Source organism: Halichoeres trimaculatus, unplaced genomic scaffold (genome assembly GCF_033239565.1).
Source record: "Halichoeres trimaculatus isolate MK-OKI-2021-1 unplaced genomic scaffold, fHalTri1.1 fHalTri1_scaffold_11, whole genome shotgun sequence".
In the NCBI taxonomy this organism is placed as follows: Eukaryota; Metazoa; Chordata; class Actinopteri; order Labriformes; family Labridae; genus Halichoeres; species Halichoeres trimaculatus.
Genome location: NW_027437189.1, coordinates 26,811,544 through 26,827,056, shown reverse-complemented (window position 1 = coordinate 26,827,056; position 15,513 = coordinate 26,811,544). Strand labels below are relative to the sequence as shown.

Here is a 15,513-nt window from a genome sequence, read left to right as displayed (position 1 = left end):
GTGGAGTGATCTCAATCGATCTCAGCGACAAACAACAGAGCAGGAAGCTTCTGCTGCTGGTACTCCATGTCTCTCCATTGAAGATGATGTCCAAAGGGTACATTTGTACACGTTGCTACAAGACAAACTTTACTCCAGGGACAAACACTTACCGTACTAAAAGAGCAAATAAATAAAACCACATGTCAGGAAACCGACTGTACGTTTTGTTATGATGCATCAACTCACACTTCTAACTTAAACAGGATTCATAAAGTAAAATGTTATCGGGGCTAGTTAAAAAACAAAAAACATGTTTAGAAACTGTCAGAAAGGGGAAAAAGTGGCAGCTGTGATGGTTAGTTTTTGACCCTCACTCCAGCTGAAGTTTAAGTGTCCTTGGCCAAGACACTAAACCCCAACTTGCCCCTGACGGCACAGCCATGAGCGTGCTAATGTGTGAGAGTGTTGGATTACTGCTGATTAGAGTGGGCCAACCATTAACATAACAGCATCAGTGTGTGAACGTGTTTGTGAAAGGGTGGCTGTGACATGTACTGTCACAGTGTGAAAGAACTCTGAGTGGTCAGAGGACTGGAGAAGTACTGAGTGAGATCCATTTACTGATTTTCTCCATTAAAAAATGATAACTGAGAGGCACAAAGTCCAACACATGATAAACAGGTGAGTGTTTCTGATGCTACAAGCCTTCCTTCATGTGGTGAAATTAAAGATAATACCATTTATTTTGTGGTTTTGGATTGATTTTAATTTCTCTTGTGAATTTGCTTTTATAAGTCTAATGTACTGTTGTTATACAAACTGACATATACTCAACATTTTTTTCTTCATGAAAAAGCAATTTTGTTTAGTTTTTACTTCTGTATCCATTAAAATATAATCTCTTATAGTGACTTGAAAGCAGATAAGCATGTAAGTATGCTAACAATTACAGTACACACTCAGTGCAGGTTGTACTTATAGGAATTGTAGTTTCACATCCCAAAGAATTGGACAAAATAAAACTCAGATTTAGTTTTGCTGTAAATCAAAGTCAGTTGAGGTCAACCTAGGTCTTCACCTTCAAGTGTTGAGGAGGTGTTTGGATTTTGAGTAAATGAAATCACTGGCCTGAGTTTGGCACAGAAGTAAAAGTCGGGTGAGAAAGTGGCCGAGCAGTCTAGGTTGCGGCACAAGGGTTGCCTGTTTCTGGCATGTCATGACTCATTCCCCACCCTCACCCTGTTTCTGTCTTTATCCACTGTCCTATCCTCTCCGATTAAAGGCGTGAAAAGCCCCAAAAATAACGATAAAAAAATAAATAAATGAAAGTCAAATCACCAGTCCCTGAGAAACCATAAGGGACAGCACTCAACCCAACCAAATCTCACATAAATACATATTAATAGTGTATTTCTCAAAACGTAAAACAACAAGCCCATTCTAGTGCTATTGACAAAAAGGATCGTGTTTTTAGTGTTTTTGGCTAAACCAGGAGCCACAAATGTGAAAACTTTAGCCCACAGTGCCTCCGTACTTTTGGCCTTACTGAATAATCTGCTGTTCTTTATATATATATATATATATATATATATATATATATATATATATATATATATATATATATATATATATATATATATATAAGTCTAAGGTTGTGCTTGTTTTTGGCGCCTCCTGTGGACAGAGAAAGATGATTTCTTTACTGATTTTGTCTCATGCATATGTGAGTAGTGTCTTACTGTCTTAGTCATGCAGCCTTTAGAAGATTTTTGATGTGTACTTGGTTTCTGCAGGATGTTGTAACCATAGACTGTATATAGAGTGGACAGCGTGGCTCCGCCATTTATCATTCTACGGTTTTGAAGCCAGAATACCACCATCTCAGGCGCCACCATTGTAGCAGTTTGGAGCCAGAGTCTGCACAGTAGAGACGATGAGGGATGCTGGGAGAATCTGAGTGGAGCTGGGTGACAAAAATAATATATATTTTTTTTTCTTTCAAGAGTCTTATCACTTCCTGACTCTACCTCCGGACATATTTTACAATCCCCGGAAAAATTCCACGAGAACGGCAGCTGTCAATTATCGTTAAACGTTACATAAGGCCTAGTTTTTAACCTCTTATAAGTAATGAAAATGAACTTTTCAGAAAAAAAGAGGACTTGGTTACAAGACAGCCAAATAATATCTTCAAATCACCACAGCAATCAGACGTGAGAATGATTTCTACGAGGTGTAATAAATTTTTTTAAAGTTTGACCACAGTCCATCTGGAATAGCTAGAAAGCTGGATTTCTAAACTTATACTGCAGCCAGTCACCAAGGGGAGCACTTTTTGTGGAGACCTCACTTCGAGCCCAGCAAGCGGACGTCCATTTTTTTTACAGTCTCTGGTTGTAACAGCTCAAATACACCAGGTGGGTCTCTGGTCTGGCTCCACTCTGTTGCATTGTGGCTGTCTGTGTTAGCTCATTGAGTTCGGTCCAGCACGTTACAGACTGCCAGACAGCTGGAGTTGTGAGACCAAGGGGTTCACATACTTCCCACTCCACTGATGAGCCCCTCCTCATTTATGTTAGGCTGTAAAACTTCAAACCCGCCTGTGCTAATTGTGTCTGTTTGTTGTTGTAGTCAAGCTAAATATGATCTTGTTTTGACACGGTTTGTTTTATTTTGAAAGCCACTGACTGTTTTCAAGGTAGGTTCTGAGCACAACTTCCTCTCCCACTCATCTCCAACAATCCAGCATAAATCGGATTGTTGGAGATCTGCTGCAACCTGCCGGAGCTGGGACACAGCTGGACCAATCCAGTGTGACACATACTCATGATGAGATGAAAAAGTTTGTTTGTTATATAGAGGCATCAATATAAATATCCGCCTGTTTCACAACCAACTGAAAACTACTCAGAGGAGCTTTAATGTGTTGATTTTGGATTTCAGAAGGTCCCTGTTGGGAGAAACTATATACTCTGGGCAGAAATATTATACAGAGGGCAGCATGTCATCCATGTGATAGATTCAGAATAAGTTTTTGTCTTGTTAAGAAATAGAAGTTGTCTGTTGTATTCTCTATTGTGAACATTGTGTCATAACATACGGATAAAGAGAAAGCCCTCATCCAACCCCAAACTGTGTGTGACCTCTGAGGATGGATGTAGAGTGGAGTAGAGGCAGCGGTGCCGGGAGTGACACTAAATGATGGGGACAGTGACTGGAGGCCTGCAAATGTCACCATGGATCATCTGAAGGTGTCACACAGTTGGATGGATTGTTGGACACACACACAGGAAGACTTGACTTTAAGGGCTCACCCCATGGGAGGAGAGTGTCATGGAAGAAAGAGTGGAGGGTAAGACTTTTGAGGCACGTTCGCCACAAGCACGGCTATTTGTTCAGCCGTCACAGGAGCATAGTGTTTCGCTTCATCGCAGCTGGATGTACCAGGGTTCCTGACAGTCTGCTGATTTACCAGTCTTTCCTGAGTGGTGCAGTTTGTTAACCTCTTAAACTCATCAGTCTTGTATCACTCACACTACAAGCTGAAAGATAAATTCAGCACATCATAAATCCTGTTTAAGACTTCCCTACCAGTGAGGCCAGCTCAACTCTTTATCAGGAGGTGCTGTCTGGTAGCTTTAACTCGATAACGGCCTGAGCTGTTTACAGATTCCTGCTGGAAACTAGGACTTACATTAATGTGCTTTCAGTAAGGTGTTTGAGCAAATTTAGGAGTCTATCTGTTATTGTTTTATGTCTACTCATAGGTCTACTCAGACTATTTCATCTCATGCCCTGAATTTTGTAAAGGGTTTTGAGAAATTACACTCCTTTCTGTGGGTCATCTACTGCAGTGTGCTGGATAACAACGCAGAATGTAAAATCTGAATTGAAATAATACTTGTAATCCAAATCAGATGACGTGAACTGCTGCAAAAGTTAATCTGGGGACCATTTGGTGCTAAAAGTCACATCAGCAGGCAACACAAAATGGAGCACAGGCTCTACAGAAGTCAGAACACACGCTGACATGCAGATCTTCAGGTTAAATACAACAAATCAGAATCACCACAGCTTCAAACCATAGCGTTTAATAATTTAGATGTTAGTAAAAGCAGAAGTTGTGGACTCACCACTGATGGTGCAGCACAGAGCGTCCAGACGTCCTCTCGATTCGTCCAACTTTTTGTAAGGTTGGCTCCAGCCCAGCCTACATCTAATACTTTTGAACACACACATGCACACACAGAGTAAACAGAGAGAGACCAGACAGTTGATCCTGATGTGTGTTTGAGCAGCACATGCGGGAACCTGACCAAAGATCTTTTTTTTTTCCCTGTGGATGTTTTCTTGCAGGTGGTGAGGGCAGATCATTGTCAGTGGATTCATGAGAATAAAAGTGAAAAATCAAGCTGAGAAAAGCAGAGATTTAAAGAACAATAGTCAACATTATAAGGTTATAAATACAACATGGTTACAAGTTTGGTATGACATTTTACACCACTGGCTTTAATGCTACAATGAGGAATTGAACTTGCAAACTCTTCCAGGCCTGCTTATAGGAATCCTCTCATTAAGAAATTCCCAGTATGGAGTGTTTATAAACAGCTTCTTGTTCATCCCTGGTGATGGATGGATGCTTCCTATCACTGGCTCTTCCTGCTAACTCCCCAGTCTTCTTCACAAACTCTCTGCCACTGTTTCACAACCCCAAACACACACACACACACACACACACACACACACACACACACACACACACACACACACACACACACACACACACACACACACACACACACACTTCGTGAACCCTCAATACTTCTGTGCTGACCTTGCTTCCTCTGTGTGTGGGCCCTTACAGTTCTGAGTGTGTGTGTGAGATGTGATTGCATTATGTGTAATAGCGAGGTAAAGCGTGTGCGTGGGTGTTACGAGGGAGGAGGGTGAAGCTCGGAGGCCACTGTGAATCTGCTAATGAAGAATAACAACATAACTGTCAAGGCCTCCAGGGTGCAGGGCAAACACAGCCACAGGGGGGTCTGGGGTCAGCGGAGGCAGAGGGTCCAAGGTCAACGCCGGGGTCAAGAGCAGGTCATGACCTTAAATGGAATGCAAAAGTGGGAGTAGAGGAAACCGTGAAAGAGAAAGAGCTACCAGAATTAAACTCTGCAAGATGAGTCATTTAAAAAGATCACAACTTAGAAAATGTTACAGATCATTATGAAGCCACTTGATACAAGGCGTAAACCAGAACTTCAAACAGATATTGTACAGGAGTTTGATTTCAATTTTTTATTTACTTTTTCTCTCTTTAACACCTGTCTAAAGAAGACCTGAAGTGTACTTCCACACTATAAAGTAATGGGTGGCTGTGGCTCAGCAGTAGAGTTGGCCATCTATTAGTTTGAAGATTGGTTGTTTTAACACAGGCTGAAGTGTCCTTAGGTAAAACACCTGAGCCCAAACTGTCTTGAGTGGCTCTGTAAGCATTGAGTGGTGTGCTCTGAATGGAAAAATGTTTTTTTTTTTTACTGTAAGTGAATATGTGCGTACTGATTAAAAAACAAACAAACAGAAGACATGAAGCAACATGCAAAGACAACTACCTGCATAGTTAAATTTAACCAATTCCGCTAACATGGCCAGGGATGAATAATGAGTTTTCAAAGAGGGGCCTCTACCAACCCTTTGGATACACCCAAGCAGCAACCTCAGGTGGGAGGATTTAAGATGAGTCAAAGAACCGGGAATGCTAAGAACCGCACTTTGTGGAGTGTCCACTCAAGGCTGGCCCTGGAAGTACTGGAAGTACTGGAAATTACACACACAACAAACCAGAAGAGGGTCTTACAGGAAAAATAAACATTTAAAGCCTGGTAAAAAATAATAATAATAATAACAACAAAAACAACTCAGTCTGAAAAGTTAATTTCTCTGACAGCATAAACTGTACTGAGGATGATTTTTTTTACAACTTGACGGTTTAGAAGATACTAATATCACAAGTTTGCCCAGTTAGAGGCACAGCTCATATTACGTGTGAGGAGGCTCTTAGCCCGCCACCTGAGTCTACATTCCCATTATAGATCCCGCCAACGATTTATTTTAAATGCTGTATCAGAAACAAGGGAGACGTCACAGATGCTATGCTAATATATTATACAGTATATAGATACACCAACGCCTGATGTGGTTTTCAATATTTCTACTTTAAAAAAATGACAGTGAAATATAAAAACACTCCTGAACTTGGCCCTGGTACAGGAAGTTGAACTCCTCTCAACAGAAAAAGAAAAGAAAAGAAAAGAAAAGAAAAGAAAAGAAAAGAAAAGAAAAGAAAAGAAAAAAAAAGAAAAAAAAGAAAAGAAAAAGAAAGAAAAGAAAAGAAACACTTTATCCAAAATCAAAAACGTATGACATTTTACATTTTATTAAACTTTACAGTACACTGACCAAAATGTACATGTGTCACATTTCTCAAAGTACAAAACAAATTTTTGTTGTGCAAATCAATGAGAATGAAAAATGAGAATTTTAGGATTAAACATGGTAGAGAAAATCCGTGTTTTATCACCAGTGCAAACAAAACTGGTCACGAGAGTTTGTATTAGAAAACAATAAAATAGTTTGACATTAATTAAAGAGATATCTAAAATGCACCATGGAGATACATGCTCAATATATTTATGTTGATTACAGTACATGAAAATCGACCAAATACAATTTACAATATCAAACATTTTGCAAAACATTGATAACCTCTGATGAGATGCATCACTGAAGCCCCCAAAAAGAAAAGATTCAAGTTACAGGAGCTTTTTTGTGAAAACTGTAAACGAGATCAAACAGGGCTTCGTTTAGTGGTTGGTGTCACAACCATCAAAACATTTGGCAACTCAAAAACACGAGAAACCTCTGTGTGGTCCGGGAAACCCTACCAGCAGGTTTTTGACGTCTGTTCAAGGTCTGGCTTTGAATTGAGGTTGTAACCTAAAAACTGGAAGTGTCCAGGTTGGCACTAAGAGTCCAAGTCCTACATGACACCTGAACCCCATCCCCCAGCCCCACCAACACAACTTTAAAACTCGAACATAAAAAGCAGCTTTGACCACGTCACAGCAGCTGAACCCAAGTGAAGAGCTTCACTTTCCCAGTTCGTTTGCATCAAAATAAAGTAAACATTCATAAAAGAGAATAATAAATAAAATCATGCATTAAAGTTAAAATGTACAATTGGTCGTCCTGATTTGGCTGAAGTATGATTTGAGGGTTCACTTGAAGTGAGTGTCTGCTCATGTCCCTTTAGTGCACGCATGGTTGGTTGGCTTAGCTCCCGATCAGAGGCGTCCTCTCGTCGCTTTCACTTTCCACCACCTGCTGAGGTTTGCGGTACATTAGGAACTGGATGGAGATCTGAAGCATGCCGTTAAGGAAATCTGAAGACATCCTGGGAAAGACTCTTCATGCATGTTCACATCAGTGATAAAAGGAAACTATAAAGAACAGAACAGGGCTTATACATGCACATAATTGTAAAGATAAATATAAGCATAGGCTTCATGTGTGAAAATATGAATGTGCATACTCACAGAAGTGATCAGTTCAGTAAATTATTTTGTTAAATTAGCATAAATTATTATTTTTTTCCTCTGAAGTTCCAGCATCAAACACCACACAGTCAAAATTGTTCACGCCATGGTAAAATAATTCAAACACAGATTTAACTCGATCTAACTAAGAATTCATATAACCCAAGAGGTGTGTGCGTGTGTGTGTGTGTGTGTAAAAATAAGCTTTTTAATGTCCTTCATGAGAAGCAGTATTCAGTTCTTCTGCCCATTAAAGATGTAGACACATGCAGCAGATGTTAGCTTAGCATAAAGCCTGAATAAAGCTAAACTCAAAATAATATTTCCAAGTATTTCAACTATGCTAGAGCTGATTGGAATAGAGATTAAAATGTAACACTAGGGCTGAAAACCTCTGATTATTACACACAGAAATAAGATTATTGTGTCATTGTGCCTACCTAAAAAGTTAAGTTGTGAAAACTTTTGATCCTTTCAGTAACAGGCTTTTAAGTTTCACAGTCTGCTTTATTATGTCTTTTTACATATTATTAAAAGTCTAAGGCTTGTGAAAAAGAAAGGTTTAAAGTATTGTTTTCAACCCAAAGCTGCTGAGTAGGAGGTGGCTGAGTTACATGGAGATGAGGTAAAGAGGGCAAGCACAGCTAATGAAATCCAAGCTGTAAAACAGAAAGTAAGACTTGATTAATCAATGTTGTGAAACTCATCATATTACAAACTATGTGGTCCTGCCACATTCTCTGGATGTTGAGCACAATAAACCATGGGGACTTAATCTGAGTATTAAGTTGCAGTAGGAACTAATAATGTTAAGAAGCTGCTGACTTATGTCAGTTTGATGTTGTAGTCAGGCTAAAGACAATCTGGTTTTTGACACGGTTTGTTTAATTTTGAAATTCACAGGGTGATTTTAGGCAGTTTCTGTGCCCTACAGTGTGTAGGCAGAGGGCTTTGCAAACCTATAGCATATGCAAGAGCAGTCAATGCAGTAGTATAAACCATGGTTTAGTTTTGACTGAGACAGCCCTGAATGATTAATAAAGCATTAACAGCAGCAGTGGTAAAAATGTTGCATCCACACACTTGTATAAAGATCAAATATTTGTCAATATTTAAATGTTTTACTGCAGGCCTTTCAGATTTTCAGATGTTGCTCTAAGTGCATGAGCCCTGAGATCGTCTCTATTAAGAAACAAATTTGATCCTCACCTCTGAAAGGCGAGAGCTGCAGCTGGGGACAAGCACTGATACATGTGAGTGTTTGGACCTTTGATACCACGGATGGTGTTTCTACGAAAGCTGACATAAGACCTGCAGCGATCAATTGTGTCTCCTTTACAAGCACAGCCCTTCCCTGAAATGTAGCATGTAGATGGTAATAAGGAGAGCCCAGAGGCCAAGCTGCTGCAGCAGCCGCAGTGTTTTCTTTTTCAAAGGATACCATGAGGTCCAAGGAGAGGGTACCGAGGCTGCCGATGAGCCAGGGCAGGTGGTGGACCAGGTAGCTTGTCTCTCCATGGCCGTCATCAGGGTTTTTTAGCAGGACGCTCAGGCCATACAGAGTGTTTCCCAGGATGACCAGTGCAAACAGGAAGTAAGACACCCCTTCTGTTGACTTCCTCTTGTACTGCAGAGCAAACCGAGAGTACGGGAGGGGAAATGGGAAGAAAAAAGAACATGATTTCACAGATATGACATTTTTCCGGTGAAGTGACGTGATGTTAGCAAAGAGGTCTTAATTCTGTCTTTGTATGGTAGACACTTTCATTTCCCCTTTTTTTTCTTACAATGAATTTTGAGTCTTTCACTTTGATTCTATGAACTTCGTCTGGTCTCTCTTCAGTCAAACTCATCTTTTTAAGTTTTGACTTTTGTTTTTGCAGCTGAAATGTTTTCATCTCGTTTAAAAGGTGGATACCTGATCACATATGTTCAACTCAACACCAAGCCATCTCTTCTTTCTCAATGCTTACAGAACTCACTTTCTTTATGTATGTGGTAACTTTTGTTCATATTTTGTTAGAATTTCATTTTCCATCTTTCCTCTCTGCTTTGTCTCCTTTCCAGTTGCTATGTCAGACTTCTTCCCGAGCACTTATACGTTAAGATTTAGTCCAACAGAGTCAGTAATTAGAGCTGCACCCCTTGCAGTACTGTCTTTCATAGCAATGGATTATTATGAAGAAATAGAAGACCAATGCTAAGAAATGTTGCTATGTAACAACCAACCACAATCAACTATTTACCACAGCAGTGTAATAATGTAATTTACTGTCTGTACTATACACTAATAACTGATAATACACTAATAACACTAACTGATAATGTTGTTATTCTTTTATGTATTTGCAATTTACATGAAATTTGTTCAAAGGCAATGTCAATCACATACAGTATGTAGCTAAAGATCCACAGTTTTGGGGGAACCCCCTTTGTTGTACTCACATTAGTGTACATCTGTGGAAGTCTGGAAAAGAGGTAGAGCACTGACGACACTGAGCCGATGGAGAACCCAATGATCTCTTTAGGGGTAAAAGGCTGAGAAGACCAAAAACAGGATAGGTTACTCCAATGGAAAGGCAGACACAAGGCCTCCCTCCTCACTACTCTCTGAATACAAATAAATATCATTCACCTTGATATGGTTGTTGTCAGGGACTGAGAGCAACGAGCGACCCCTGAACTCTGATGAAATCACCTCCTGCTGACTGCCCAGCCCAGGGATGCTGGCGAGGCTGGTGGTGCAGCCCAGGATGCAAACCGCTCCAACCACATTCATGATTGTACTACCTGGAGAAGACACAACGCTTGTTTGTACCATAAACTCGAAGAGAGGAATTTCAGCACATTCCTCCAGGTAAGGGTTACTGTGTCAGAGGTCACAGGTAAGGAAACAAAAGCAACAACAACATGAGGCATGTGATAACACTGTTACAGGCCTCATGGATTACACTCTTCCTCTGTCTGGACTTGTGTTGGATCAGTAAAAGAATCAGCAGTGATATAGGAGATCTATAACTCAGTTATACAGCTGCTGATAACAGACATGTCAAGGCTCCGTTCAAAGTGTTAGAAAAAGGACAATTTGTCAGACAACTTAAATAGGACCAGAACAGAAGAGTACAAAACTGATAACTGGGATTGAAAAATGATAAGCTCAGCAGAAAACACCAAAAAGATACTCACTGTCACCCGTTCTGTTCCTTATTTTGTAGTAAAAGTACATGCCCAGCATCACCAAGTCAGCTACAACATAATAAATAGCCGTGTACGTCTGGATGACAGAGGGAGAGAGAAATGTTTCAGTATGTCAAAGAGGAAAGGGTACGGGAATAAACAGTGCTTATCATTAGACAAAAAATATGTAAAACATCAGTTTTCAGAGTTAAAATAGCAGATGTGAAAAACTCTACCAACACATGATTCAAAGATGGGAAACATACGACAGCACATGATACCTTGGGGATTTTATATTGAAAACAGAGCGAGTCTGATGCCTATCACAGTTTTTCAGAGAACAACATGTTGGTCAATCTATTCCTTTTTCCTTCTTGACCTATAAAATATACCAAAATAAATGATCACCAATAAATATTCATAACAAAAATTTTTTTTTGTATGTATGGCATCACTGAAGTCATCAAAAATTCTGATTAAGGGGCGCAGATGGCCTAGTTGTCTAGGTCGTGCCCAGTAAGGTTCACCCTCAAGCTGGTAGCCTGGGTTCAAATCCAGCCTGTGGCCTGTTGCCTGCATGTCATTCCCTACTTTCACCCTGTTTCCTCCTCTATCCACTGTCCTATCATCTCCAGTTAAAGGCCAAAATTTGTAATTCAAGTTATACATCAAAACTAACAATAACAGACAACTATCATCAGAATTGTTAAAGTTCAAGTCCCCCTTTTTACATTCAAAACACCACCAGAAACAGTCATTTATAGTTCTATGATTGCATAGCCATATGTTGTGGCCTAATTATATCACTGCACATCACCTGAAGTGGAAGCTGGTCCGCCAAAAAGGAGCCCACCAGATTGCAGGAGTCACCTCCCAACCACAACAGAAGAAACCAAATAGAAAGGGCACTGTCCATATTCCCTGTTCTACACGAGTTGATGTACTGTCTGCAAACAAGAATACACAAATACTCTTGGTGTCATGGTTAGAGAATACTTCTTATAGAAAAGATGAAACCGACGCAAACACTTACGGAAGAGAAGACACCATGAAGCAGAGGATGGACAAGAGGCCTGCGTAGATGCTCGCCATGTCCCTGGCATCCTGGGCACATTCTCCAAGCCCTACCCAAACCCATTCAGTCCCATTAGGACACAGGGAAGTAAAGTTTCCATCAGTGGTTGATCCCACAGGTCTCTGCGTAGGGACAGCTACCGTCCCCATGATCTAATGTAGACACAGATATAAAGAAAAAACATGAATTAAGGAACTACTTTGTGAACCATGTAGTGGTGGTGTGGAGAACTGAGACACGCTTAATTCCAGCAATGCAAACATCAAAACAAAATGAGCATTTTAACCGCACAGCGTATCAAATTAACCATTCTACGAGGGTCAGATGCTTTTTAACACTTCTAAACAACACCAGATAAACGTGTTAAACGCTCGAGTTCCCAGAACAATCCGCAGCTGTTCGTGGGTTAATGCGATACATGCATGGACACAGTGACCGATCAATAGATTTGTTGTATGTGTTGCCTTTTTGCCTATCTGGTAAAGTTAGGAAAATGAAACCAGAGAATCAGTAAGTTGTCCGTTAGCAGCTCCGCTAATTAGCAACAACAAAACGATTACTAGATATTATACAGATCGACCTCATTTGTGGCTTTAACGTGAAAAATTACATCCAGCTAACTCTCTGAAGTTAAACAGGGTAAATTTAGCTTGCCTGTGTAGCCGCTGACATGACGGCTGAGTCCTCGGCAGACAGAAAAAAACCTCGAGACTGAGGCAAAAACACGGAAACAGGAGATAAACAAGCAACTTAAGTGTCTGTGCGCTGATTGGTCGTTAGAATGAAACGTCAGTTTTCGTCATAGCACGTGACAAGCGACATGTGAGCTCCAAAACAAACCAGCTGGGCCTTCAAAATAAAAGATCTAGGACTATCATTACGTCCGGTTTATGTTGAATAAAAGCTGTATCATATATTTTAACATATCGTGCATCAAAAGGGCACAAAGCTTATTTCTGACAACACCAAAACTATTTCCATCCAGTATCTTTATTTTTTCACCGAGTTATTCAGCATTATGAGGAGGAAATGATTTGAGGTAAAAAAAAAAAAAATGGCACCCGGAAAGCTAAAATATTACAACCAGTTATCTTTACTATACTCTGTAGAATAAAGATAATTACATCAGGCTCAACGCTTGACTCTTTAATGAACTCCACCACACTGCCTAACTATTCAAAACTGTACAGTTGGAATGAATTTATTCTTCTCCTCTGCACCTGTCTCATAAATTAGGTTATATTTCCAAGTATCTGTCAATACCTGCAAATAGACTGAAACGCAAAAGAACATAGCTTGTTTCAATAAACGTAGGCCCAGCCTTTTATAGAGCAAATAGTCCAATAGAAATAGGGATTTTGGTTGTCATCAAAGGTTTAAGAGCCCCTCAGATTTTAACATACTCCAGGTGCACCTCTGTCAGTACAGAACCCTCTTGTTGTTGAAGGATTTATTAAGGCCGTTGAACAAGCTGCTTTCATGTAAACGTTATTTTCTGTAGAACTGTAAAAAAAAAAAAAAAAAAGTGTCCCAGTCCCCCTCACATTTCACACAGTCTCCTCACATGTCTACAAGCCCTGTTAGACTGGATAATTTCACTCCACATGGTAAATCAGTCATTAGTGCAGGGCTATCATTAGTAGTTAGCTGGGCCTCCTACATTCTTCAACCGGCTTTGCATTTTAGTGTTCAGCCGTGAAAAATGATATACTCCATTAGCCAGGCCCATATGAGTGAATCAGTGAAAATCTTTTGAACACAAATATTCGCTCTCTGTGGACTTCAGAGGAAGTTCTGTGTAGCCAGTGTACTTAAGATCCTGTAGTTTTCAAGTACAGGGATTGAAACCTTAATATTTAATGTCATCACAATTAAAAATGCTTTCATTTAAATGTTCTGATATTTCTGTTGGTTAGAAAAAAACATATAATAATGATGATATCAGATGTTGTGGGTGAATGAAGTATCTTGAAATCAAAGAAATTAAAAAAAAGTAAACTTCAGCTGCATGATCTAAAAACCGCCATTGACAATAAATAAAAAACGAAGAGACAAATTTCCATCTTACCTTTGAAAAACGATTTAATCCGACGTGAACGGAAAAGGAATTATTTTTGAGTTATTTCCCAAAACGCCTGAGATGATGTTCGTCAGCTGACCGCCAGACTTACGACTCAGCACTTGTCCACGCTGATGTCAGCTCGTGGCTTTATGCTCAAGCTTTGCTGCAAGTCAAGTGTTTGCTGTCGTCACGTGCTTCACACAGACGAGGCTGAGTCAATACCCACCTCTCCCTTTCAGTTAGTAACACTTTTACTATCAAACCAAAATAAGTTTACATAATGTGTTGTTTCATTTTCTTTCCTTTTTAAAGGGTTTCCTTTAGTTTTAGGTTAAAAAATGCATAAACCAACAAATTAGAAGACACTTAGTTCCTTGACTCCGAGTCAACGTAACATTGTGATAATTTAGATACTTTGTTGATGGCGGTGGTGAATATGAATCATGTGGCTGTGTGATTGGCAGAGCGGTAGAGGCGGGTCTTTGTCTTGCGAAGTTAGAGGTGAATGCTAAGTGAACCTGTGTGCTGTTTAAGGGAACTGCTGTGTTGCTGAATGTGTTCATTTCTGACTGAAAGATAATTGTGTGTTCAGGGACAGAAACTAGGTAAAAATTGAAATATTTGGGAATAATTATTTGAAAATACAAAAAATGCTTAACTAACCAAAAATGTCACTGAACCCCTGGAGTACCTCGATAAGCGCCCCTTTTGAAGACCTCTGGGCCATGTGATTTAATATTTATCAGCCCATTCCTTTCTACGGATGCTTGTTCCTGGGAGGTTAACAAAGTAGGAAGAATTGTCCTTATAATGATAATTGAAAAAGAGTATGAGATAAAAATGTGAAAATTACTACTCACGATTCTTCTTTAATTAAAACCAGTGTGCAAATACATTGAGAGGAAGGGTTATTTAACACCTCTGCTTTTACGGTAGTGACACGGTTGCACAACAAACTTTGCTTGTTCTCATGTTGCAGATGCTAAGTCAGCATTTTGAAGAAAAACTTCTGACACATTGCAACAACTGCATACCATTCACCTCTCATTTTAGGAATGACCTTTTGGAATTTTATCAGCAGTCAAGTCTTCATGCCAGATAATTATAGCATCCTCTATCAGCAAAGAGCTCAATCTTCATTAACTCCATTTTCATTATGGCTTTCTCTTTTCTGAGTCTAAACTGTAGATGCATACAAGGATACATGTCAAAAGTTCCTCCACTTTCCCTTTAACTGGCTTAATGTTCTGCTAGGTAAACACCATTGAATTCATTTAAGCACCAGCTCTTGTTTTCTTTATGCTGCAATGATTTCCCTAGAGTTTCACTGGTTATAAGGTATTCAAAATATTGTCCCCTCCTTAAAATAAAAGCCCAAGTCATTTTTACGTTTTCTAGCAACAAAAAACTGTGCCATATTTCAAAAGGAGTTGATTCAGGCAGAAAAAAAATTGTCCAAAAAATGACTTGGGCAACTATTTGAAGGTGGTGATAGCCAATTACCTGGTTTGCTTTTTTACATTTTGATAAAGAGCATCACTGTTCTCCACTTATGACATTTTCATCTTCCTTTGTTGTAATGCAGAGGCAAGGATCTGATAACAAGAATCTTGAATCAAATCAAA

The 15,513-nt window shown here is 39.6% G+C and overlaps 1 protein-coding gene across 2 annotated transcripts; it reads right to left on the bottom strand.

Annotated features, from left to right (window-relative positions):
• Positions 1–6,492: 6,492 nt before the first annotated feature.
• On the bottom strand, positions 6,493–14,022 carry slc66a1 (solute carrier family 66 member 1). Of its 2 annotated transcripts, none has more exons than XM_074681664.1 (8): positions 13,895–14,022; positions 11,785–11,978; positions 11,569–11,698; positions 10,761–10,848; positions 10,210–10,364; positions 10,020–10,112; positions 9,016–9,201; positions 6,493–7,398 (listed from the first exon to the last, which is right to left on the bottom strand). In XM_074681664.1, exons 2-8 carry the CDS (start codon positions 11,973–11,975, stop codon positions 7,312–7,314), a joined length of 930 nt encoding a protein of 309 aa, XP_074537765.1. In that variant the 5' UTR covers positions 11,976–11,978; positions 13,895–14,022; the 3' UTR covers positions 6,493–7,311. The 2 variants fall into 2 exon arrangements, with proteins under 2 accessions (XP_074537765.1, XP_074537764.1); XM_074681663.1 differs by lacking the exon at positions 13,895–14,022 and adding an exon at positions 12,481–12,606 and having other exon boundaries at positions 6,494–7,398.
• Between the last annotated feature and the right edge of the window lie 1,491 nt (positions 14,023–15,513).

Coding starts and splice junctions, on each gene's coding strand:
- slc66a1 (XM_074681663.1), bottom strand. Junction 10,849..11,568: donor CGGACCAGCTTCCACTTCAG/GTGATGTGCAGT, acceptor TCTGTCATCCAG/ACGTACACGGCTATTTATTA. Junction 9,202..10,019: donor TTCCACAGATGTACACTAAT/GTGAGTACAACA, acceptor TTTGCTCTGCAG/TACAAGAGGAAGTCAACAGA.